Consider the following 27,544-nt stretch of genomic DNA (forward strand, 5'->3'; position numbering starts at 1 on the left):
CATATACAAAGCCAGCATAAAAAGAGAATTAGAATGCATTGTGTTAAATTGGTCTGTGTATGAGTCTGTGTGTTTGATACATTTAAGATTTAGCCTTTTTGTCAGTCTAATATATTGCACTGGATATTTGGTGAATAAGGATTGTTCTGGCAGCTGATGATAAAGCATGCCAAATATGCATTTAAATTAACTGCTTGAGACTGTACCTTGATTATGCTGTTATTAAGCTCTCTTTGATTGATGAATACATCATATCTAAAAATGGGCCATAGTGCTGATGGAGGTGTTGCTTGCCTTGAAATTCAGGAGGAATGCCAGAATGAGCATTAAAATAATCATGGCAAGGACTGGTATAGGTTTGAGCATGCTGGGAGTAGTGGTTAAGTAGGAACATAATTCTAAATTGCCTATTTTGATATTGGTAAGAAAGCAGTATCTCCCTCCATTCTGCATATTCATATAAATTATTTTTAAGGACTTGTTTGACTTAAACCAGCAACACATTTGCCTCTTTTAAAACTGAAAACCTCCTGGGATTGATATACAGAATACCACCAGGAGATAAATTGCATAGTTGTGTTGTGTTGCTGTGAAGAGAGGCACTAAATTAAAACAGGAGTGACTTTTAAAAGTGAAGTTGTGTAATTGTTTTTAGTGTGAAATCTAAGATATTTTATGAGAAAGGCCATCTCGGTGGCATCCAGATGTTTTGAACCACAACTTGCATCCCCTTCCATGCCGGCTGGGACTGATGGGAGCTGTAACCTAGCAACATAGGGAAGGCACCATATTGGGAAAAGCTAGCATAGACCATAGAAGTGCCGGGGAAGAGAACTGTTGCTCTAGATCTGTTTATGATTATGATTGCTACTATTATTACTAAAGGGCCTGGTGTAGCATTTCAGCAAAGATTTGGCTACTCAGGTGTCCCAAATCCCAAAATTGTATTCCAGTGGCCAGAGAATTGCCTTACTATTGACAATCGCCTGGCTTTAAAATTTATTGTATAAAACAGCTGAGCCTCTTTTCCACTATTTACGGAGTCAGAATACAATGAAAGGATTTCTGATTTTCTGGTCAAATGGTGGGCTAGGAATTACGTGATTTTCTGCTTCTGGGGTGGTTTTAATGATTGGTTAGTTACATAGCCATAGCCTACACATTATTCACTTCCCAAACCAGTAATGCCACCATGCAACATTCACTTCTAAACAGCAAAGTCAAAAGGTAAAGATACATTATTTCCTGTGAGTTGGCTGCTGAAAAATACGTTGTTGTTGTTGTTGTTGTTGTTGTTGTTGTTGTTGTTGTTGTTGTTGTTGTTTGTTTATCATCATTCTACCCTTTACCCTAATGTCCCAGGGCAGTTACATCATTAAAACATCTTACAATCACAGAAATTGTATCACCACCATGGGGTGGCCCTGATACAAAGGTGGGGATGCAGTGGGCCAGGTAATGTTTGGTTCATTGTGCGGATATGGCCTCATGTTAACTGGCTTCCTAGAATGTAGAGCTGCATGTGATGAATATTCTAAACAGCAATAATTGGGTATGCATCTATATCACATTTATGTGTACAAATCCCAGTAACAAATGAGTGCCATGGGCTATTGAGTGCCACAGGTACATGTACTGTACTTACTGACCAAGTTTATTGAGTACCACAATCCAGGCTGAAGCATGCTTCCCTTAGACTATGTTTTATTTTAAACAACTATTTTACTTTCAAATAAATATTTTTAGAGTAAGGTTGCCATCAACACTATTGATAAGTAAGACGATGGTAAGTAGATACTTGAGCCCAAACTGCACATGTTGGTGGCAGAAACATGTATTTAAACACCATCTGCCAATCATACAAAAAGTGGAGTGTGGGGGTTCCAATTTAAAAAGCAAGAACTCTTTGCATTTGGGGAGGGGGGTGCTACACCTAAACCTATTCCTCATTCTTCAGTAAACTGCAGCTGAACTTTGCGTGTGTCTTCCCAAACTAATGTTTTGTTTTTATTGTGTTGGTTTTAAAACTAGAAGTCCACACTATGCTGGATGCCCTTCTACCTCCAAACACCTACTTCAGATTTAATCCTCTGATGAATGAAGATATAGCTCTGGATGAAAATCGCAAGGAAAAGCTTAATCAGTTGAGGACTGATGGCATCCGGTATTTAGAAAGAAATGAAGAAAAACTGAAAAAAGCTGCTAAAATATTAGCCCAGGAGAAAACAACTTTGCAGAAATTTAATGACTGGATAAGATTAAAATCTGACATGTACGAAGGGCTTCCAATTATTTCCAAATTGTGAATATGTGAAGTTTGTAAAGTCTCAGGTGTGGACCTTGTTTCAGAAATCCATTCTGTGCTAAAAGGGATCAACATTTATTAGTCATTATGTAATTACTTGTGATTATAATGAACACGATAGGCTGGGGGAAAGTACTTCCATCAGCAGTGGCACACCAATGGCACTTAAAGCAGACAGAGAAGTTGCCACAATCTCTTATTCTTTCCCCTCCTCTTCCCCCAATCTGGAGCCCTAAGCTAGATTGAAGGTAGATTTCTGCAGGATGCAGATGAGGGTAATGATGCCCCTCGCACACCTTTTTGCATCGGTGGAGGTGCATTCTACTTATGCAGTGGAATCTAAGGATTCATGTCTGGTTTTTTTCAGTTCTTGAAGTGAAGATTTGATTGGGTATCTGTTCCTAAACTTCCTCAGAAGTACAATTCTGGTATGGCTTGGGTTTTTTTTATCTGACATTCGTTAGGGTCTGCCTAAATTTGTGACAATTATGGGGCACAAATTTTGTTATGTGTTGGAAATGCAGACCAAAATCATGTTGACAAAAACAAAATGCGGTTTACCTGTTAACTAAAAATGTTTTTGATGTGAGAAGAGGAAACCAACCAACTGGGCAGCCTGCTCTACAAAGCACTTATGCCAGAATAAATAAAACTACTCTGGTCAAGTAGAAATTATTGGAACTAAACTGTCTCTTATAAGATTGGACTGCAATGTATTATAAACCTGCAGTATGCTACAGGTTCTTGACGCTGCCACTAAATGCCATCCCTTCTATTTAATGGCAATTTAATTGCCTTATCACAAAATCTGTGCATGTCAACAATTTTTTTGTATTTTAAAATAATGTTAAAATGCTTTGTATATTGTGCATTGGGTCTCAATATTTTATCCAGTTTACATTATCAGTATAAGGTCTACAGTAGCAACCTACTTATATTTTTCAGAACTTTTAAGTTCAAAGGTTCTATTCCAGAGTATTTCGCTGTCTAAAAACAACACAAACTCATGTCTTGAAAGTAAGAAAATAAATTTGTAACATGATTTCTTATATGTTCATAGCACTGTATGATTTATTTAGTGATATGTATACTAAGCCTAGCCTAGCTATTGGTAAAAAAATAAACAGGTTTACTCATGTGCCTCATATTCTATGCCTCAATTGCTCAAAGACTTGAGTTTTAACCTTGTATAACTTCATATACCCCAGTTAGCAGTCAACATGACTTCAGTACCAGTGTTTAAGATAACTCAATACCGGTACTCATCTGTGCTAATCGTGGTTCATTCTGATATGCTAAAGTGGCAATGAGGGATTTCAAACACACTCAAGTTGTGTTTATTCATACACCCCATGGATGCCTTGCATGCCGCCCTTGAAGATCTCCTTCCTGGAAGGCTTGTTCGTGAGATCTTGGTAGTCAGACACAGACTTGGCAATATGTAAAGTATTTGGCTTAAGCAATGACATCTATGGTTAAGAACTTCGTTAAGATCAGAAATACCTAGTTGGAAAAATAATGGACCACTGCTGTCAGTTAGCTTGTCAGTACTGGATTAAAAAGACCATAGCTGTTGGTTATGATGGCTATACAGGCAGTGAACATTACCCATGGGGGTTCCATTCCTAGCCCCTGTGTGCATCAGCCGAGTGCATATAAGCATGCCCCGTTCTGGCCTGCCCCTGATCCACTGCCATCCAGCTCCAAAAGGACCTGTGCATCAATCAGACGTGCCTAAAATGGTTCCTGCCTGTATACAACTTCCAGGTTCAGAAACATTCTGCCTCCGTAGACCAGTTGCCTGGGGAGCAACCCTGGGAGAGAATTCTTGCCTTCAGTTCCTGCTTGTCCCCTTCTCAGCTAGCTGAACTTTGGGGTTGATCCAGCAGGGTTGTTCTTATTTTAATAGGCTTATAAGGCCACCAACTTGGATGGCTTCTTAAAAAAGGATTAGACAAATTCATGGAGAATAAAGAGGCTATGTTCCCACCTCCACTATCACAGGCAGCATGTCTCAGAATACTGTACCAGCTTCTAAGAATCACAAGTGGCAGAATGCTGTCACACTCAGAATTCTGCTTTTGTAGGCTTCCCATGGGCACCTGGTTGGCCACTGAGAACAGGGTGCTAGACTACATAGACCTTTGTCCTATTCAGAGTATGCGGTGTCTCTTGATTTCAAAAGGGTCTACTTGGAGTACGGCTTGGATTCAACCCTTTGTTTCTTGATATATATCATGCTTAGAATCCCAGAAGGGGCAAGCTTAACGGACAGAACTATAACTCAGCTAGACCACTGTGCATGCCAATTTTTCTATTTTTTTACTTCTGTGTAAATATTTATTGCATTTCTATCCCAAATTTTCCTTCAAGGAACTTAAGGTGGCATACATAGTTTCCCCCCTCATTTAACCCCCACAACAACTCTGTGAGGTAGGTTTGACTGAAACACGACGACTGGCCCAAGGTCACCCAGTGAGTGTCATGGTTAAGTGGGGATTTGAATGCTGGTCTCCAAGCTCCTAGTCCAACACTACAACCACTACACCACACTGGCTGTCCCATAAATACTCCCATTCTTCTTCTTCTTGTTTTCTTTTTTATATTTCCACAGTGTGACTGTTTTCCCCAAACCATTGCTGCTCTTTGGAATTTGGCAGCTCATGGCTTGATGCTCTCATGAGGAAATGGGAATGAAAAATGGGGAAGAACAGTTCTATAGGAAAGGAACCGTTTTCTGAAATTGAAATGATGCACCTGAAATGACTTGGCATATTTTAGCTGTGTCTGCTGTAAATGTTTCTAAAAATTATCATTAAAAACTTGTTCTGTGCAACTCCTTAAAGCCACATTGTCAGCTAGAAATGAAAATGTACACTAATTTAAGTATGCACTGATTTGAGTGCGCTGCTACATGAATCAAGCCTTTATGGCTTCCTTGCATTTTTTCTAAGATACTCATGGCAATAAAATATTTTGCCTTCCCTTCATAAACTTGGAAAATTCAGTTCCCAAAGATAAGCTAATCATTTTTAATCATAGGATCTGTCTGAAATATTGATGAAAGAATTTATTGTTGAATGCAGATAAGCTACAGTGTGTGCTGTCTACAATTCCTTTAAAACTGTTTTTAATTGTAATCCTGTGCCTGAATATTCCATAGGGTATGAGTAAAATGCCATTTGAGATTCTTTATTCTAATTGAAGAATGTTAAGTCTTTTTTCATATCGTATGTAGGTTAGTGTGTATTTACATTCAAGAAGTATCTGAAGATTTTGTAAAAGTAGGTTGTGTGGCACAACTTTGCATTTGACTGCTAAACGTGGTGCTCCTCTCTCTGTTTTAGGCCAGGGATAAAAAATTGGTGCTGCCTTATCTGAAGGCAATAGGGTGCCTAAGTTTTCTTATCTCAAATGAATTGGCTGCTTATCCAGTCAAGTTTTTGTTCAGAGTCTGATTAAATGCTGCACTTGGACTTATGCAATTAACCTTTCCAATTACCCCATCAGGCACTTGTAAGAGAGCTTGTTTGATCTCCAAAGTCCTGTGATAAAGATATAGTGGTTGGCTGTAGTAAATTTAGCTAGGTCATCTCTGCCTGAATATATTCCTTAATTATTTCATTAGCTGTGGAAGACGGTCTGATGAACCATTCCTGTATCCTATTCCCTCAATACACCAGGCACTTCCACAGGCATTTGTAATAATTAGTATTCCTTTGCATGCTTAAATTTGGACATGGTGGTGGGTGGGGGATTAGGTTAAAAATGTGAAATAAACAAATGGTTTTTTTATAAAAAAAACTCCTTTTTAAAAATTGACACTCAGTGACTACTTTTGGCAACCATCTATACAAGATTGAAATATGTAATGGCAATGGATCAGGTAAGAGTTGGCACCAATGCCTGCCTCCTGTTAAAGCTGGGCACTGATTTAAGGATTTATGAGTTGTGTTTCCTGCTCCTTGCTCAAATTGTCTAATTTCATTGTACAGTTCTTTGCTTAATGTGTGGTGAGCTGAATGTGTATTTAAATGTGTGTGTGGTCCTACCAGTCTATGTGCATGATACAAGCTGGATATTTCCAAGTTTCTGTGTGAAAGCATCATTTAGCACTGAAACATGTCAGTTTAGTCTGACTTTGTTTCTGTTTCTGTCCTTAAAAAGATGCTACATTTATTTTTGATGCTATTAGTCATGAATCCTTTTGAGACTTTTCCATTCTACTCTTCATTGCTTTGACAGCTTAATTCTATAAGTTTTATTCTCTTAAATCTGTCTTTCTATGCATTGTGCATAGCAGTGAACTGAACTGCAAAGGCTAACAGTTATGGACTGTTTGAGGTCATTCACAGAACCGAGTTTTCACAAAATAAAATATTGGGATGCCTAGTTTGTCTAATGCTAATTAAGATTTAGTTTCTCTGTTGGTCAACCTCAGGCAGTTGTGCAAATTGTTCCACAGTTGTGCAGATTGTTCCTCTGTTCTTGCTTTATGTACAACATTGCATTCTGGATTAATCAAAATGGCAATGTGGCAGGGTCAGGTGGACTGAATGGCCACTGCTTCCAGCCTGATCCTGTTGAACAAGATACCTAGTGAACAACCATTTTTGTCTTGGCCATGAAGTTTGCTGGGTAAACCCAAATTAAACTGCGATGGTGACTGACCCATCATAGTTTTATGAGGATAAAATGGGGGGCGTATAGCTCCAGGAACAAAAGGTGGGATACCAGTGTGATAAATCACACTGTTATGCCTGTCTACTTCATAAGAGGAAAAAGCACGTTCCATTTTGCTTATAAGTAATGGGGAAAGAATGGGAAGATAAATTCAGGGCAGGTTCTAAAGCTGTTGGTGTCATATATATTATTTTTTAAGGTATATTCTCTGTAGTGTGGAGAAGAAGAAATATAAGAGATGTTCTCATCTTTGACCAGAGCTCTTAAGGCTTCATCTGAAATCTTGCAACTGCGGTTACTGCTCATAAGTTGTTTTTTTCTCTGTAAACATCAAAGAACTTGCAGGGCTTTGGGGAAGAATTCAAGTCTTCCTGTTTCGCATTTCAAGAACCCAGCACATCACCATGCAAAAATTAGAGTGCTATGTAACATAGCAATTAGAAAATCATTGGTGGTTGTCTTATGTTCCAATGATGCAAATCTAATTGTGTAGTGCTAAAAGGAGGAAAGGTTAAATACCATCATTTAACTTGAATCAAATGGTAGCTTCATGCAGCTCTTTCTGTGTTGCAAGGTTTAACCTTGTGCCTGTAAGCCAGCTGTTCTCATGGAGAAGAGTTCACGTTATATTTTCAGAATTTCCTCTTTGGATCAGCTCATTCAGCTGGACATCCAGGAGATAGATGTATGTGTTTTAGATTAATCATATCTTTAGCCTGTATTTCACAATCTACATTGGGTTTGCTGGTAGCCTGGATGCTGCAACCTACTGGCTACCGGACCAGTGTATTATTCAGCCACCATCTTATCTTGTTTCCATAAAGACCATGGCTTTAGTAGTGCTAAAATTTGCCCAGTTAGTCTTGATGGAAGCTCTCTATTAAGGGCAGCTGGTAAAAATTGTAGACTTACAATTATAGTCTACAGATTTAAAAGCATGCTGTGTTTCCTGCCTAAATTTAGAGGTCCTCTTTTTTTCACCACACAGCCTGTGTAATCTGTTCTTAGTATTTCAGTAGGGGGTGGGGAGGAATCCTGACAAAAACCATGGTAAAATAACCCTTCCTTTACCTATCACCAACTTCTTGTCTCTTAGGGATCAGGTTAAGGCATTCTTATTTTCTCAGGTATTTTAACAGTTTGTACTTAAAATAGTATTGGTAAGTGACTTTTTACTTTGCAGCGTTGATTGCTATTTTAATAGTATGGAGTATAATCCAACTATAGTATATGGAGAGTACACTCATCAAAATTTGGATTTAAGTCCCTTGATTTCAGTGACTTGGTTGACACCCCCCCCCCCCCCGATAATGTGCTATAGGTTGCTTTTTAATGGGTTTGTTCTAAATTTATTATTTTGTTTAAAATATCATTTGCAAATTGACCTGGGACATATATTATGAAAGGTGTTATTTTAGTTCCATTAAATAAAATATGGCTGAAATCCTATACCCACTTCGGTTAGACCCATTGAACTCTATGCTGCTCTGTCTTGAGTAGGCATTCCATAGTTTGCACTGTGTGTTTTCTCTGAGAAATAACAATACTGTATTCATATACTGTAACAATTTCCGCTTTTAACAAACTTCTTAAGCCTTGCTCTGTTCTCAGGCTGAGGCAGTGCTTTCCAAGGTTGTCCAGCTTGGAAGCCAATCATCTCTTCTCCCATGTACATACATCTAAACACTCCAGTTATTTCAGAGAGGGGTTAGAGTGATAAGGAGTGAATGCAAACATTAATGCCTAGTTCTGATTCCGCATTTTGCTACAGCGATTCATTAATAAAATCCTGTTTTTTCTGTTGAGCTTTATTGAAATTAGTTACATAGGAATTTGTAATGTTAACATGGAAATTAATGTGCTATATCTAAGAAAGCAATAACTTTTTGTGTCATACTTGGGAATGGCAGAGAGCCCCCTAAACTTCTGTTCCAGGGTTGTACTGCCTTGCTTTTAACACCTTTTCTGGTTTGGATTTGGCTTAATCAACAGCTTTGCACTAAAGCTTTACATTTGATGGTAACTATTTTCAAGTGCCCTATTCTAGATAGCACAGTACTATCTTTGTGTATTTTCTAAAAGCCGACACTGTAGTGCTTTTTCCCCCTTAGACAAGTTCTTTGAACACATTATATTAGGGTACACTGTAGCTGATATGCTGGAAAACCAGACCTCATTACTATATATACCAAACAGTACAACATCTTACAATGGACACATTTATCTTTCTTTGGTGTGATACTTAATTCCGTTGCCATTTATGTTTCACTACAATATTACTCAAGGTTTTTAAAAAATGAAACGTGCAAATTTTTCACTAGCTGTTTATTCATGTAAAGTGTTAGTTGTTTTTACAAAAAGCAAACTTTAAAAAGCTATTATACATGTAAAAACTATTATTTAAGTGGTGTGGAGCTTAGTTTGCTCTGGAATGTGTTGCATTAACTTTGTAGTCCAAACCTATGCAATTACTTAGAAGTATGTCTCACTGAGTTCAGTGGGATTTGCTTTCACTGTAGGCATAGAATTGCAGCCTTAGAACATATAAATCATGCCTTTTGTAATGTAATGTGAGCACAAGTCCTTATTGAAATACAAGGTGGGAGGAGTGCTATCGCAGCAACCTGGATTTAGCAGGTGCACAAATTCCTATAGTGCAATAATACAAAGGCTGTTAAAGTAGCTTCTCCAGTTGAAGAATCTGCAGCCAGTATGAACAATATATTTTATTATTCACTGACCATATACTCTTATGGGTTCTTCTTTTGCAACATTTTTCTGTGGACATGTCCTATGTGGAGTCAGATGACCTTATTTCTCACTGATCAGGCAGGTTATTTATTAAAGTTATTTATATCCTGCCTTTCAGTGTACAAATTACTCAAATGCAGCTTACTTGGATTAGATTTAAACAAGCAATTCTAACATTGCCAAAAGGCATCAGGGTAGTTGGTGGGCAGCTCAAACAAACTGGGGGGGGGGGCTTTGCTTGTATCTCTCCTGAGTTTTTTGGGTTGTTTAATTGCCACAGTACAGTTCTCTTCTCTGGTTTCTGCAAAGAATCAATGGGTCCCAATTCAGCAAGATAGGAGTAATCCACATACCTGCTTAAATACCTGTGTGTGTGCAACATGCATATACAGTACAGGTGGGGCGCATATTACAGGGTGATGGAAAATATGCCTCCCCAGGCAGTATCATACAGTCCTAATCGCACAAATAGCACAAGATTTCCCTTTTTACTGTTTGAGACTGGGTTTTGCGCACAAGGTTCTTATGAGTTCATAGCTTGCCAGCTTACAAATGAATGTGTTGAATGTTAAAGAATATATGCTTGTGCACATATAAATCTACTAATCATCCAGCAATTTATAATGCAAACTAGTTTAAACATTCATTGCCCATACTAAAAAAGTTTGTGCATTCTTCTTAGCCTGTGTTTGGACTAATGCCTTATATATCCAGTAGAGATATGAAATACATATTTGGCGATCAAATAATTACGGTATTTAGTAGATGCCTTGTGTGATCTAGCTGAGATTCCTGCTGGGGTGCCAACTTGAATAAAATATTTGGGGGGCCCAGGTAAGCCCCATCTTGCATAATCTTGAAGACATCTGAAGGCAGCCCTGTTTAAGGAAGTTTTTAATGTTTTGTTGTGTTTTGAATATTCTGCTGAGAGCCGCCTAGAGGGGCTGGGGAAACCCAGCCACATGGGTAGGGTATAAATTGTTATTGTTAATTAATCAATCATGGCACGCATTTGAATTCCAATGCCCATCAACTTGGGGGGGGTGGCATCCTCAAATATTTTATTGGGGGGGAGCGAAGGGACCTCAGCCCCTAGGAGTTGGGCCCCTATGATTGCTTCAGTGCCCTCAGGCACCCTTCCAGCTCTACAATTCTGTGAACAATGGGGTACACACAGGTCCCGCTTCCTATCGCCCATTACATAACAAACAGTAGGGAGGGGTAGATAACAATTCTGTCAACCGTTTGCTGACCGTCGCCCTCCCAGGTTTGGGGGCATCACAGCGGCGGCGCGTGTCTGTGCCGTGAGAGGCAGCGCGCCCTGTCAGACGGCGGGGAAGAAATCTCGCCGCCTGAGGAAGGCACAGCAGCGCGCGCACAGCGTCTGGGAAGGAGGCAGCTGGGTGGGGTGAGGGCACCTTCCACGCGCTCATCCCTTTTCTCCCGCCTCCTCGTCTCTCAGGCAGGGGCGAGCGCTCGCGCACGCGCGCGCCGAGCTCGTTCTGGTCGGAAATAGGGAGGCGAGATAGGCTGTGGAGCGCGCGCGCTTGCCTTGCCTTGCCTTGCCTGAGCGAGCTCTCCTCTGCAAGCTCGCTGGACCTGAGGGAGGAGAGAGCGAGCCCCCTGAGGAGAAAGACTCGTGGCGCGCGCTATATCTCTCTCCGGCCCGCCGCCTACGGCTAACTGTGAGTCCTGAGCTTCGCATATATACAGTATATATTATGGTGTCTTGGGGTGGGGTGTCTTAGCAGCGGGTAGCAACAGGGCGGCTGCCTTCGCGGGAGTGGCGGTGGCTGCCTGTCACCCACCAGCGCGAGCCCCCGCGCCCAGCCCTGTCCAGCCCAGGCTCTGAGGCGACGCCGCCGAGCTCGTCTTCCGCCGCAGCTCCCCATGGCAACTGGCCGCCGCTGTTTGCGGGGATAGCTTGGCTGAGAGCCACCTTCCTGCGCCCTGGTAGCCGGGCAGGAGAGAGAGAGGGAGAGAGAGGAGGGATGAGCCCCGCTCCTGGGAAACAACCAATAAAAGAACCCCCTCGTTGTTATCTTCCGCGCCCTGACCCCGACAGAAACCGGAGGAATCAGGTGAATTATATAACGGCCGTGGTCCGCAATGGGGTTACCCAGCTGGCGGCCAGCAGGCGGGAAGGGAGGGGATGTCCCTGTGGACGAGCCGGGTCGAAGAAGTCGCCATGTGTAGGGATGTGCCAGAGCTGACGCCCAGCCAGGCAGGTCCCTTCTGGCGCCCTCCCTCCCTCCCTCCCGCTTTCCTTCCTGGTGGCTCCAACTCCTCCGCTTTACAGGAAGCGCGCGAGGGCTGAGGGGACTCCCGGGAGCCCCTTTGGCATTGAACCTCGAAGGCTCTCTCAATCGAGGCCGTGTGTAGTAGGTGGGGGGTGGGGTAAGCGAGTGGAGGGGCGGGATTCCCCCCCCCGCCCAGCGTTTCTTTGATGTGGAGTGGCGATGGCAGAGGTGGCTCTTTCTCTCGCCGTGTGGGTGTGCCTCCGCCGTGCATCTCCACGGCGGGTGACAGCCAGGCTCATTGTAGCAGCAGCAGCAGCAGCCCACCCTGTTTTCAGGTCACGACTCCTCTGGCGGCCACGATGGGTGTCTGATAGGAGTTGTGGCGCTGGGTTTGCTTGCTGGGGTTGGGTGGGGGAAGAGACCTTTGTGTGCTACAGGTGTGGGCCGACCCCTCCTCGGAAAGCGCCTATAACCATAGGAGCCAACTTCTAGGGGCCGAGGCCCCCCATGACATATTTGAGGTGCCCGCCCGCCCCCCAAAGTTGATGGGCATTGCCATTCAAATGTTGTGCATTTGCCCTTCAAATGCTGTGCGTGCACCACGTCTTGCGATCGATTATGCGGGGCGGGGCTTACCTTGCCACCGCCTTATTCAAGTTGGCGCCCTGGCTGTCACCATCCCTCCATCCAGAGTTTGGAGAGCGGCGATCATTTGCTGGTGGCCTGGACTGGGGGAGTGTCTGCTGCCCCCAGCTTCTCTTCCCTGGGGCTGGGAAGGTCGGGATGCTTGGGAAGGAGTGGCGGAGGCCAGGACGCGAGCCCCTCCTGCCCTCCTGCCTTGCTTTCCCGGCATGTAGCTCAGCCTCTCCCACCCAAGCGAAGGTTGACAACAGTCGCCATTTCAGGCCCGCCGAAGGGGGCAACAGGCTGCCTGCTTTGCCGTGCTCTCTCTCTCTCTCTCTCTCTCTCTCTCTCTCTCTCTCTCTCTCTCTCTCTCTCTCTCTCTCTCTCTCTCTCTCTCTCTCTCTCTCTCTCCCCCAGCCAGCCACCCCCCAGTCGCCGCCAGAGGCTCCACTGCGCGCGCGCCAGGCGGAAACCCGCCTGATTTGGGGCAGGCTCTTTGCAGCCTGTGCAACTGTCTGCGTGGGGGAAAGGAGCTGTCTATGCTGAAGCAAGCCAACGCAGTTGAGGATTAGGGTTTTAAGAGGCCCGCTCGTCTTTACTTCCTCCTCCATCTGTGCCACGCAGATTTGATGAGTCTTGGTTTGGAAAAGGGGCGCTTTGGGGAGAAAAGCTCTTTCACAATCAAGGGGTAAACGATCCACTTTGCGATGCAGGATTTACTTTACGCATTGCTTTATACATAAATGACTAGCCAGATTGACAGGCGGTAGCCTGAGCGGAATGTATATCAACTTTGTTTTTTCCAGAAAATGCAATCGCATTAATGAGTCATTCAATTATTATTACTTCATCTCGCTTTCATGATCTGTCTCCTCTGCATTTCACTCTTGAATATGTGCATAGGTGCATGTGTATGATATCTAATGGAATGTAACAGAATAGCTACATGTTTTAATAACAGGGAAAGAAGCAAACTAAGGTGCAAAAGAATGTCAGCATTCTTGTATATAAGGGTTGTTTACAAAGCCAGCTAGAATTAAAGCAAGTGGTATGTAAACAACTGGACTTGATATGTGAAACAGAAATATCCATAGGGGGTGCTGAGGTGACTTACTGTACTACTTTCCCCATCTTTGACACTCATTAGAAAATGTCCATGAATGCAAGCAATGCACGGAATCTCCTGGCTACAAGTGTTCATTAACTTGGTTTTAGTCTGCTAATTTTTGGGGGAGATGTGAAAAGTTTTGGTTCAGTGTACAAAAAGCATGTCAGACTGAACTCAGATTCCTGTGGCTTAGTTAACAATACACTGCTGTTTTTATATTGATTATACAGTGAAACAACTGTTTTCTTTGCTATGTTCATTCTAGGAATAACACAAATGATTCAAGTACGGGCTATCACCAGTAGAAGATTGATTATGTTGTCAATTATAGCCAGGACCTGAGAGAGAGAGAGAGAGAGAGAGAGAGAGAGAGAGCGCAATTGGTTCAGAGCACCCAAGGGTTTTGAACAGCAGACTCCTATCCTGCATGATGTACAGTAGTTCTTAAAGCTGGAGGGAGCTTCCGTTTCAAGTTTGTGGAATGACACAGAACTCAAGTGCTCAAAAGGTGGAGGGGGTGTATAAAAATTCCATCAGGGGCACCTAAAGTAGTAGTTTGGATTGCCAACCCGTATGTGAAGCCTACATCTACGGAAGTAGTAACTGAGTTTGGCTTGTTATTCAGTTTGGTTTCGATCAACTACAGTATTGTGTTTTTGTTTGCCATAATCTAATCTGCATTCTCCACATGCTCTGAAATGATACCTTTTATGAAGATGTCCATACTCATTCTGAGATCAGGGGTCTGTTTCTAGAAAACTTCAGAGCCTGAAACTTGCAATCTTGTGTGCACACACTTACCTGAAAGTAAGACCCATTGAATTTGAATAGATATGTACTAAAACTTCACTGTGAAAGAAACATGTTATACTTTCATCTTTTTGTGAACATTTTACACATAACAGAAATTAGTAGCATGTTACTTAATGTTAGTAAGGTGAGTAAAATCAAACCCATCACTTTTTATTTCATATCTTTAAAGGGGCATAGATTTGAATAATGTTGTAAATGCTATTGGTATGATACAAGTGAGAGCTGCAACAAAAAGTTGCAGTATAGAGTACTCCTGGTCACTACTCCAGTCATTTATGTCCTCCACAATATTCCTGTTCTCCTTACATCCAGATATATGTGGTTTCTCCAACAGTCAGGCAACATTCCCTAGCCACAGCACTGCTCAGACTTCAATGCATTTCTGCAAACTTTGGATGTTTCCCTGTTTCTGCTGATATCTTTCTCTTCTCTGTGGATGGTGCTGTTTTAGTTGCTTACGCAGTGGCACCAGCTTTGAACATTAGAAAGAGAGAGACTATGTCTCTCCTCCCCCCCATGTCTGTTTATTCCAAAACTTGATAGGAAATTAATTTGTAGCTGTGATTGCTAAGTGTAACCCAAATCAGTGATTTATCTATGTTCATGGGTGTTAATATCTATAGATTGCTACCAATGCAAGCTATTTTACAGAGCAATTCATTCACCGTTGTCAAAATAGTCCTTTTTAAAAGCACATTATACAAATTGCAAAATGCCAGTTAAAAAAACATCTTAGAGGGGCTCAAACATCCGTCTGCACAAGCATTTCAGCTTGCCAAAGTGGTATGATCCTCCATCTCCTCCCCCTGCATACTGGTTCTCCCATGCACCCACCCCCAGGTAATTCCAGGGGGTGGGGGAGAGGAGAGAAGGGAAGGGAAGTCCCATTGCACAAGTGGAAGTCCTCATGCACAGCTTTTGCTGATGGTGCATGTATAATTTCTGACCTATGACGTAACACTAATCTCTGTAACAGGTACTAATTATCATAATCGGGCAACTGAACTGATATATATATATATATATATATATATATATATATATATATATATATATATATAAAAACTGCTGGCCAATGTAGAATATCTAGGACCAAAACCATATTTGTTGCTGGTTAGCTTGCTGCCATCAGGGCCTGCGTACTGAGTGAGATGTCACTCAACAAGTAGTGTGATCAAGTAGAAAGATGGACTTACTGTTAAGCAGCATGAAGCAGCCTCTTCAGGCAGTAGATTCCAGAGGGATCACTAACTTTTGGGCTCCATCTTCCCTTCCATGTGTCATTTTTTAAAGAAGTGAGTGGGGAGAGATGTCGTGTGTAACAACCTACTCCACACATGACAGAATCTGAGGATGGCACTGTAGGAGGGATGTAATCATGACACAAAACTTGATCCACAGCCTTACCTGTACAGGGGCTTCTTTGAATTACCTGTTCCTTCTGTATGTTGAAAGGATTTCACAGTTATTTTAGTTGGGGGGGGGGCACATCCCTTTTGGCTCCAGAATCTAAGTGAAATGGAAGCTGTTGCATATCTGAGAGCTTGTTATGCAACACTGGAGCACATACGGAACTTTGGCTCCCAGCCACTGATTGTGAGGAAGCTAAAGCTCTTGTATTTTATTATTATTTATAAATGGATAAAATGTTCACAATGCAAATGATGCTTAAATCAGTGTAGATGTTACCAGTGCAGTGAATGCTATTGCATGGTGATGTACAGTATATGAACGCTTAATAATCAACTAGGTAGCCTTTATTTTTCTAACCATAAATGTAACAGGGGGAAAGGAACTGGTATGGTATAAACTTTTAGCTTTCTTGTTGGTATACAAAATGTAAACCACAACTCAATAGATGTGATTTCATTTTATATAGTCCATGAAGCTTTGGTCTGAAACTGAGTATAAATGTTAGGATCACCAATTATTTTATATTATTTTTTAAAAGATTGGTTAGGACTATTCAGCAGCTCAATTAAATATTCAGCAGAGCAAATCAATAGTAAATAAATCCATACTGAATATCCACTGATGGGCCATTTCTGTAATTGCTCCAAATCACTCTGTGAATTACCATATTATAGTCCTCATATGTTTGTTTTGTCAACCTGCCAGATATCTGTTTGGAAGGGAGTGCAAGGAGGCTTTTAAGAGACATTAAGAAGGATGGCAATAGGTTTTACTTTAGTTTTATTCTGCTCTGCAAATACAATTAACCCCCCCCCAGCTGAAATCCATACAGAAAAGTGTGTTTTTCAGCAGTGAAGCTAGCTGTGGGAATAATGTAGGAGGTCATATGTACTATGCATTGAATTATTTGCTTTTCCCTTCTTGAGTGGGCAGGCAGTATTCAAAAAATTCAGCACATGTAATATAAATAACGCTAATTTAAATTTTGTCAAGTATACTATTTAAAGTCACTTTGTTTATATGTTTAGAAAATGCGAATAAATACAAATTCACTTCATCAATTAACCTTCAATACATTACTTTGCAAGACTAACATGATGTCCCACAAGCTTCATAAGACTCTTATATGTTGATCAGTAGGCGTAGTTTCAGGCTAGCTGTTCTGCTTTCTTCAGAAGCACTGAAGACTGGCTGAGCTTTTCAGTTATTTACCTCAATAGAAAACTGAAAGGGAAAAAAGTGAACAAAGGAGGTCTGTTTTGCCTGTCCCACTTGCTGGGCTGTTGTCTTTGCCCTTTTCAGTGAAGGAGGGGGTAGAGCTGGGTCAGAGTTGAAGAACACTGAAAAAGAATTCAAGTCTCATGTCTAAATGTGAATGATAGCTTAGTTTGAGCGCAGAGTGCATTTATTGAATTGAAATTTTCGTATCTGCTGGAGCTTTACGTGACAGATGGTGATGAACCAACACATAGGAGGATAGATAGAAATGTGTTCAGCCTCTGATTAAGATGTGCTATAAAAATCTAGTTATTTGACAAGGTTATAAAAAGTATTGTAGGTAGGGAGACACTCAAATGTGATTAAAGGCCAAGGCCTTGGATCCATCACACAATCAAATTTACTTGTCTTGCTAAATTGTTTCGCCTACACTCTTCTTATCTGTTCTGCCTTTCCCATGTGATTGTACGTTTGTACTCAACGTATCTTGATAATCAATGAATTAATAATGGAGAGCTTATTTTGCATTTTTTTGTTTGATGTTTGACTTAGATGACTTGACACCTAAGAACGCGTGAGATGGAAATATGGTGCTTTTCTGTTCATAGTTTAAAGCAGTAAACACAATGATTACTTTTTTTTAAAAAAAACCTGTTCATCAAGAAAATATAAATCCTTGAATTGTACACTTTTCTGTCAACACTCAAACATTTTGGTGGTTGTTTTTGATGCACAAGGCATGTTTTGGTCAAAACATTTTGGATGTAACAAGAGAATCTCAGTACAGGATTGGGTAGCTTCTCAAATGACCCCAGAAGAGAATTAGCAATTTAAATTGTCAATTTAACAAGCTATAATTAAGTTGGGACAACTTGTAGCTCTTCTAAGGGGCTTAGAACCCATGCAGGAGGGCTATAAATTTGAAGCCTGAGGGTTTTTCCTTAGCTCTCATTATGTGATGTTTCAGCTGGAAAATCCTGGTGCTCCCGCTGGTATATGTGCTAGGAGGATAAGAGCTGATATCTTTAAATATTTATTTATTAAATTAATTAAAATGTCCTAGAGAAAGCTTGTGAAGGATCTGTATAATTAGCCTGCAGAATTCATCTTGCTGTATGTATTCCACCCCTTCATTAACTTTCAATTCTAGCTGTTTTATGCCTAGCGGTGAGCTTAAAAACTGCTGTGGACACATGAATATCCTTTGTGCCAAAAAATATCAACCCAGAAGTTTACATCCTCTTAGGGGGTCCCACTCATTTACTCACTCTGTCTGTTTATCTTTCTCTCTGATGGTAATGGGATGGACGTTACAGAGCACTGGAGATACAAATATAAATATATTTACCTGATTAATGGATGTTAAATGAAATGAATGAAATAAAAAGTATTTCCCCCAGTACTTTCATGTTGTTTGCCGGAACACTGGAGACAAGGGGTAGATTTATAGAGAATTTAGGTAAAGCATTGTTTAAATATCTTCATAAATGAAAGGGCATTTTATTTTATGCAAGGCAAACATTCAGGAAAATTGGGTGAAATATATACTTTGGTCAATTCAGCCCTCCACAGTCTCCTCCTTGCTGTGGCTACATCTTTTCATATGCAAAAAATAATAATGTTACTGTAGACCTCTGTTAAATAAAGCTTACTTCTTGGTTAAGTTTTGAGCCCCCACTTAATGTATAATATCAGTTTTCAGTTCAGTTTTAAAACCTATAGTGCATGTTTAGAGGCATGCACATCGATGAAGGCATGGATATACTGTAGTGAGTTGGATCTCTGCATTCTTAGAGGGGATCAAACTCTACATTCTGTGTCTGATCCACACTTGTCCACAGAGTACTTAGTTAAACTATGAGTTCACCACCACAACATGTAGCAATGGCCACCAACCTGGACAGCTTTAAAAGAGAATTCCAAGATAAATTCTTGGAAGAGAAGGCTGTCATGATGGCTACTTGTCATGGTACGTATAAGCTACTACAAGGATTAGAGGCACTATGCCCCTGAACACCTTCAGCAGCATCATAGAATTATAGAGTTGAAAGGGACCATGGGAATCATCTATTCCACCCCCCTGCAATGCACCTTCTTCTGCTTTTCCCATGTCTCTCTTGTGATCTTTCTATAGTGGACTAGATGCTCACCAGCAGGGGTGGTCACCAGGGTTGCCTTACGCTCTTATGGGCCCAATCTCCTATGATTCTTCTGTGAAGGAGATTTGATGTTTGAAGTGCTGCTGAGAGTTACTTAAACACTGTGGTTGGTATCCAACGTTCCCCTTCCACATGCAGAACAGAACTTTCCCCTCTTCTAGTTTCCCCGCAGCCTCCTGTGCACCCTCAAAATCATCTCCAGGGGGTTGGGAGAACCTCTAGAAAAATCTTGAGGTGCCAGGTGAGAGGAGAGAAAGGGGAAGTCCCTTTGTGTGAACAGAGTTCCTTTCACAGACCATTGGACACAACTCTCTCTTGCTGCTGCTGTTTTCCACTCTTCTGCGGCTGTTTGCCACTGCATGGATGTCCTGTTGCGCCCTGCATGCCACCCCAGTTCCCCACGATGTTAGCTACGGAGAGCATTTGTTAGAGCCTTATTTCTAGAAGTGCTTTGATCTCTGTACAATTTATTCCAGTGTTGTTCCAATCTGTTGAGCTTCCTTTGATTTTTGAAGGGGGGAAATCTATAAAACGTAGCTCAGCAGTAAACTTTGTCATACTGAAAATGCTGCTACTAGCCAAGCATAGCATATGCTGCTTTACCGTAAAATTCAGGAGCAACAAAATGACTAATCCCCAAACAGGATAGTGCATGGATAGTGTCAGCTGATGCTACTTTGTGTTTGCAAAGATGCCACTGTGTGCACAGATGCTACAGTGAAAGCAGGCCTTCCATGAATTAGATACCCGCCACTATTCAGCACCCCCACAATTTTGCACCTCTGAAATATAAAGGCTTGCGTATGGAGAGCCCTAGTAGTTAGCTTTGTGTACACTTGGAAATGGGCTTTCTTGGTATACATGAAGTATTTTGTTATAAAGTAAATGACAGGGACATAGCAGAACTCTATAGCTGGAATACTGACCACATGCAGGCTCATCTCAGAACTCAGTCACCCTGAATATTTGTTAAAAAGGTAAAGGACTCCTGACAGTTAAGTCCAGTCACAGACGGCTCTGGGTGGGGTTGCAGCGCTCATCTCACTTTACAGGTCGAGGGAGCTGGCATTTGTCGGCAGACAGTTTTTCTGGGTCATGTGGCCAGTGTGACTAAGTTGCTTCTGACGAAACCAGAGCAGCCCAAGAGGCTCAGTGGTTTAGACCACAGCGCCACCCGCATCCCTGAATATTTGTTTACCCCTCTTCAAATCAAAGTAAGGCTGAAAGCCTAATTGTATTTATTAGGGAGGAAGTTCCTTGGAAAATAATTGGGATTCCAGGTAAATGTGAAAAGGATTTCACTATAACTTTGTTTAACTTGCATTTTAAAGCAGTTTTAATAGAATCTGCTATGCCACTTAACAAAAGTAATGATAGAAGGTGAATCCTGATCAAGGTGATGGGGAAGGTGCTTAAGCATGCTGAAAACCTTGAAGCTGCTATTTTCATTAAAGTTTCCATTCGCTGCAAATATCCCCTGGGAATATTTTTTGGCATAAAAATCCCACAGAGTAAAGGTTAACTGTCCCCATTACATTCTGCAGTCCTGTCTGAATCGGGACCCTCATGTCTGCTTAATAGTGGTAGATCTTAAACATTCTATTTAAAAAATGGTATTAACACAATCTAAAAAATTAGAGAAATTAATAGGGGGAAATGTAAAAGATGAAGAAATTATTTTGGTAGGGGATATGAATGGAGTAATTAAACCGGAATTAGACAGAACAAATACAGGAAGGAAAAGAATTCTTCAAACTCCGGCTTTCTCAACAGTTTCAGCATAACAACTGTAGATCAGCTAATAAAACACCATGTTGCCAACAACTTCTAGAGCTCCATATCTAGGCCAGGTCTGTACCATTCCCCCAATGGGTGACAACTGCTAGAGCATATCTATAGTATAATGCTGAATCAGGATGTGTGCAAAGACAGTGCTCGAAAGAAACCAACTACTTTTGCTCCTAAAACAAATCATAATCTCTAACAAGCCTTACACTCAAAGGAAGAGGATGAAATGGACTGGAATTTGTGACTGTGTTACTGCAACCTTTTATTTCACAGCTCACTTAATTCTAATACTCTCTCGTCCTATTAGAGAATTAAGTAAAAGAAATGACCTTTCCACATTTCTACAAAGCAAGTGTAGCGTGTCTAAGTGGATCTTTTTGAGTTTTCTGCCTAGGTAGGACAAAGCTGAAGTTTCATTCATCAAAAGGTTAAGAATCTAAAGTGCTACAACTCATCAAGAAGAAAAATTTATTTAAATCGTACAAAATATTACAGCTGTATGAGTTTGTTCGGATAATTATTATCATTTCCATGGAAGATAAGATTGGCTAGCAGAAAACAATATTGTGCTATAAACAAGTAGCATTAACAGTTTCAGATCCAAGACTCACATTACTGAATCAATCTGAAAGAGTGGCATCCAATTTTAATTTTTTCCTCCTGTGTATACCTCCTATCTCTGCCATTTTTCTTCTGCATGTCTTCTCCTGTACTTACCTACATTGCAAGCAACCTCTTCTTCCTAAGGAACCCTGGGAATTGTAGTTATGTGTGTATGGGTTGGGGAAGACCGAGATCTATAACAAAACTTTCTAGGCAGAAGTGTACTTAGGGTTTGGCAAAACTGGCCCCAACCAGAGACGCAGGCCTGAGGCATGTGTGCAAAAAATCCCCTATAAAACTTTGGAGTGGTTGACATAAAGGTGTGTGTGGCAACGTGTCACCGCTGTCACAACGATCTCAGAAGTGGGAGAAGCTTCTTGTCCTTCTTGCACCGCAGCACAAAGGCATTCGGTTGTTTTCACCCTTCCTTTGGACCCTCACTCCAGATGCTTTGAGTACTTGGGTAACATAAAACGTAGCAATTTCTAATTGGCTATTGCAGTAAAGTGTTGTTTTTCTGGAAGGGGCGCTGTTCAGCTCCTTGCCACGGGCACAGGGGAATCTTGGCATGCCTCTTTTTCTAGGATTTGCCCTTAACTACAAAATCCTATGAATTCTTAGAGGAGCTATTACAGTTAGTATGGAAGTAGTATAGCCTTGTAGTGTAGAGATGCAGCCTCTCTTTCTTTCCTTGCCCTCAACTTTCTTTTTCTTTCCTTTTCCTTTTTTCCCAAAAAAGTAAGGGTTGTGACACTGAACTTGGGTTACTGTGCTTCTGGGGGTCATAGAATCATAGAGCTGGAAGAGACCACAAGGGCCATCCAGTCCAACCCCCTTCCAAGCAGGAAACACCATCAAAGCATTCTTGACATATGGCTGTCAAGCCTCTGCTTAAAGACCTCCAAAGAAGGAGACTCCACCACATTTCTTGGCAGCAAATTCCACTGTTGAACAGCTCTTACTGTCAGGAAGTTCTTCCTAATTCCTAGGTGGAATCTTCTTTCTTGTAGTTTGAATCCATTGCCCCCTGTCAGCTTCTCTGGAGCAGCAGAAAACAATCTTTCACCTTCCTCTATATGACATCCTTTTATATATTTGAACATGGCTATCATATCACCCCTTAACCTTCTCTTCTCCAGGCTAAACATACCCAGCTCCCTAAGCCGTTCCTCATAAGGCATTGTTTCCAAGCCTTTGACCATTTTGGTTGCCCTCTTCTGGACACGTTCCAGCTTGTCAGTATCCTTCTTGAACTGTGGTGCCCAGAACTGGACACAGTACTCCAGGTTATTACTTCCCTTGATCTAGACGCTATACTCCTATTGATGCAGCCCAGAATGGCATTGGCTTTTTTAGCTGCTGCATCACTGTTGACTCAGGTCCTGAATCTCTATTTAAAGGCTTTTGACCTAAACAGTCAATAAGCTGCAGAATTAAAGTTTTGCTTCTAGTTGTGCCTTGGACCCAAACCCATGACATACCAACCACAGCTTATTCTTGTATTAACACCAACAGGGCAGGGACTGATACCTGCTGAAACTATGCCCCTCCACTCAAATAGTAATGGTTTCGAGGGGGCAGCAGTGTATTTGGGGCTATGGAGCAGCAACTGCTGATTCTAGTAACTTGCTCTCCTTAATATGGTCTGAAATGAGGACCCTCTATACCAAACAGATCCACAGACTGTGTGAGACTTCCTGAATCAATTGGTATACAGGTAGCTCACTTTTTTCACTTAAGCAATTGCAGCTTTGCCTGGGTTGTGGTGAGAAAATCTATATATATATAAATGTAAAAATCGTGAAAGTGCGTGTTCCACTTTTTGTTTTATGTAGGCCCCCACTAGGCCCGGGGGGGGGGATAACCCACAGCAACACACTTGGGGGCACGGCAAGGGGTTTTTACTTTAAAATTTAGCACCACTACCCCAAAACCCCCCCCACCAAATAACCGCAAGACAAATATCATCCTCCAAAACGTCATGAGATATGCTGGTCACGGAGGGGGGGGGGAGTAGCAAACAGAATAGGTCATGGATCGGGACATGTGGGGGCAGTCACAGGAATTAGCCACAACAACGCGCCACACCCACAAACCCCGCCTCCGCCACGAGAGCCTGTAAAACAGGGGGACTCTGAGGCTCAGGGGGATCTGAAGGGGGCCTATTACCCTCCATTTGACAGACTAACACACAGCAACGCGTGCAGGGCCAGCTAGTAGATCAATAAATGGAGAGGGGGTGGGGAATAATGACCCACCATTCACTATTCCCCACTCCCCATTTATTTATTTCCCATCGACCAACCTGTGTATCCAGGGGACTTTCTTTGCTCACCGGGCTATGGGAAGCAAGAAGGTCTCGGAGGCCTTGCACCTCTTTCCTACCTCACTGAGCTTTGAGAAGGTGGCATCATGGCTCTGGAACCATCCTTAGAGTCCTCATGCTACCTTCCCAGAGTGCAGTAAGTAGCCCTCCAGTGTGTGTGTGTGTGTGTGTGTGTGTGTGTGTGTGTGTGTGTGTGTGTAAGTTCTAGGGGTTTCTAGCTTTACACAATTTCACATTTACATGTGGACCCCTGGAACTGAACCTTCGTGAAAGCTGCAAGTTACCTGTATTTACTATTTATTTACTTTTAATTTCTCATCTTGCCTAATTTTCTGATGAGACACAAGGAGACTAAGAAATCAATATTGGAACAAGATAAAACAGGCAACACCCCCCAAATTAAACCCAATCTGAGGTCATTATCAGAGTGAGGCTGGGATTTGCATTACAAGATGCATAACTTGGAAAGGCAGAGATCATCACTCAAACAGTAGATAATGGGATTTGAGGAAAACCTATTTTGTTTTCATGGTGTAATAACGGCTGTCATAAATTTTAAATTAGTTACCTTAGGAGCTATCTAAATAGAAAACACTAAATGTTCAGAAATAGCCACTGATAATAAGAACATGGAAAAACCAAGGGGTTTTTCCCTCCCCCCCTTCCATGGCAACAATTCTGCATGGCTGCTCTAAAGGGTTCCCAAAACAATATTGTAGCAGTCCAAGTGCATGCTCCATGCAGCAGAACACTCAGAGAAAATGACTTCAAATAAATAAGTGAATGTTAGTTTTGGATGAAAGTATATAGTAAATGTCACGAGTAATTAAGCTTCAGAAAATGTCTGCAAAGTCTCAGATAGTTCCAGTACTTTGAGTTCTTGACCTTTTTAATTAATGAAATTTCTGAAAGTACACTGCTGGCACAGAAGGCTTGTTTTATGTGACTCTGCTTTGTTGGTTGTGCCTTATTTTATGAATGCTTAAAACTGTGCTGTTTCCTGAAATTCATTCATTCCCTCTGGTGTATCACTGCACTTTTCAGATATAGTTTCCAGTTGGTCACAGCTGACCACAAAGCTTATATTTTATTCCTAACTTCACCCTTCTCTCCCCAAACAATTTCTGATGCAGCTAAAATATATTCAGCTTCAAGTGACATGATTGGATAAATGTGGTGTTATGGTACCTGTTAAATGTAATAATAATGCTGGACTTAAAACTAGCATTTTTATTATATTTTACAACTAAGGTAATATTAAAAATAAACTAATCATGTATTTCATTTCATTTACATGGTACTAAGCTGTTAACTCCTTAACAGTTGCTTGGTCCCAACTCCTGCCAACCTAGCAGTTCAAAAGCACTCAAAGTGCAAGTAGATAAATAGGAACCGCTACAGTGGGAAGGTAAACGGCGTTTCCATGTGCTGCTCTGGTTCGCCAGAAGCGGCTTTGTCATGCTGGCCACATGACCTGGAAGCTGTACGCCGGCTCCCTTGGCCAATAACGTGAGATGAGCGCTGCAACCCCAGAGTCGGTCATGACTGGACCTAATGGTCAGGGGTCCCTTTACCTTTAAACTGTTAACTGGGATAGAAATGAGAGCTGGATGTTGCTGCTGTTTCCAAGGACATTGTGTATTGGGGGGGGCAGGCTCTTGCTTTTGCAAGAATATAATTTTCTGCACCCGGTATTCTCATAAACAAATGAAAGGAAAAGACACTATATGGGAGGTAATGTATTTGATCACTGGCCTGTGCTTGATTGTCAGTAGTAGAACATGTTACACATCAGAAGGGGAGGGAAAGCTAAGCAAAGAAATCTATAATTTCTGCTGGTTTTAATTAAGGGAATCAATACCATTATATTTGCCCTTCTCTCAAGTGCTAATAAATGCCTTTCTCTTAACAGTTTCAAATTAAAATTAATTATAAATAGTCTGATAGATCTAAATGGATTAAAAATAAAGATTTCTAATGCACAAGGCAAGTTGGTATAGATAAGTTGAAGCCTAATTGTAAATTCAGTTGAAATTAATGAGATTTAGATATCTTTATGTTTATTTGACTATGTCTAATGCTGATTTACAACCTGAAATATCTTTAAAATATCGCTGGGTGTGTCACTATTATGCCTGCTTTTTAGGTAAGTAACAGAAACTAACAAAGATGACTTCTGGTTGAAGATCATGTAATAAGTCCTTGTCTAGTTAGGTATCTACTTTGTTTTTATCCATCAACAGATTGATATCCTATGTACAAGAGCAAATTGTACTGACCTTTGAGTTCTTCAGCCTTAGCTGTTAGTTACCAGCATGTATGTTGTTAGGGCAGAAACTAGACCAGCAGAGTGATATTTTTTTTATTTTAATAGTACTGCTTCACATAATTACTTTGTGATTGGGGTCGCTGCTTATTATGGTGATGTTTAGTCTGCCGGGCAGAAACCTAATGCTATTCTTCCTCTAGACCGTGTGTGGCTAATCCTCAATTTCAGGGCATAATCTGGCTCCCTAAGCAGTTTTGTTCTGGACACAGAAACAAAAATAAAATAAAATAAAGTGAAAATAGCACTGTGATAGGCAGTGAAATTTAAATATTTCAACCTAGCCCAACCCTGATTGGGTGCAATTTTCTCCTTCCGCAGTAATCAGATCAATCATTTGATGAGGTGGAAGAGGGCATGAAACCCAGCACTTCATCTGATTTATACAGATCAGCTGAGGGTGTTTCTGTGCCCTATAAATGTATGGGGTAAGTGTGTGTGGCGTGGCAACACCCAGTTTTCGTCACATCTACTGCTGTGGCCTCTGGAATGTTGACCAAGGCTCTGGGGCCAAGAATGTTGATCTCACCTGCTCTGGAAGGTTGGAAGGGTAATCCTAAAACATGTGTAGGGCATAGGTGTGAATAATGTTGAATCTTTGTAGGGGTAGGATATGGAAATACAGGCATCCACACACACAACAAAACATCAAACATTTAAAAAGTCATACTAGAGGGCTACCGCCCCATGTCTTCAGAAAGTTATGTAGTTTTTATCTGTTTGACATCTGATAGGAGGGTGTTCCACAGGGCAGGCACCACAACCAAGAAGGCAGGCACCACTACCTCAGTGTCCTGACTGAACGAAGACACTCCTTCAGGTATACAGGGCCATCTAAGGAAATGATTATAGACTATGAATGGTTTCTGGATGACAGCAGCAATACAAGATAGAATGGGGGCAGCCGGTGAAATGGGATTTGGAGAAAGCAGGTGGATGGGTATCATAACTTTGTGAAGAGTCCTTGTTCAGCTGGGCATGCACAGGGTCTTCTAGGGCCTCTGGCAGTTGCTGGAGTTTTCAGAATGGAAGGGGTGGGCCAGAACTGCTACCAAGCAAGGGATGTCACACAACTCAAGCTGACCTATTCTTATTTTGTAAGTGTGTGTCTGTGTCTGCAGGGCTGGGTACCCTTTGATTGCCTTGCACAGCATCCTGTGGAAGTTATGGGCTTCCTTAGCTCCAAA

The 27,544-nt window shown here is 41.5% G+C and overlaps 2 protein-coding genes across 9 annotated transcripts in view; both read left to right on the forward strand.

Annotated features, from left to right (window-relative positions):
- Positions 1-3,441, forward strand: part of PNPLA8 (patatin like phospholipase domain containing 8) — a 35,522-nt gene extending 32,081 nt beyond the window's left edge. For all 5 annotated transcript variants that reach the window (XM_035127605.2, XM_035127602.2, XM_060279599.1 and 2 more), the window contains one exon: positions 2,032-3,441. In XM_035127605.2, coding sequence (XP_034983496.1) covers positions 2,032-2,306 — 275 coding nt within the window. In that variant the 3' untranslated portion in view covers positions 2,307-3,441. The remainder of the gene's footprint in view (positions 1-2,031) is intronic.
- A 7,701-nt stretch (positions 3,442-11,142) lies between these two features.
- NRCAM (neuronal cell adhesion molecule) overlaps positions 11,143-27,544 on the forward strand; it is a 126,721-nt gene continuing 110,319 nt past the window's right edge. For 2 of the 4 annotated variants that reach the window (XM_035127901.2, XM_060279600.1), the window contains exon 1: positions 11,143-11,424. The gene's annotated coding sequence lies outside the window, so the exon portion shown is untranslated. The remainder of the gene's footprint in view (positions 11,425-27,544) is intronic. The other 2 variants (XM_035127903.2, XM_035127904.2) reach the window with 1 other exon arrangement.

The sequence above is a fragment of the Zootoca vivipara genome, chromosome 10, assembly GCF_963506605.1.
Source record: "Zootoca vivipara chromosome 10, rZooViv1.1, whole genome shotgun sequence".
NCBI lineage: Eukaryota > Metazoa > Chordata > Lepidosauria > Squamata > Lacertidae > Zootoca > Zootoca vivipara.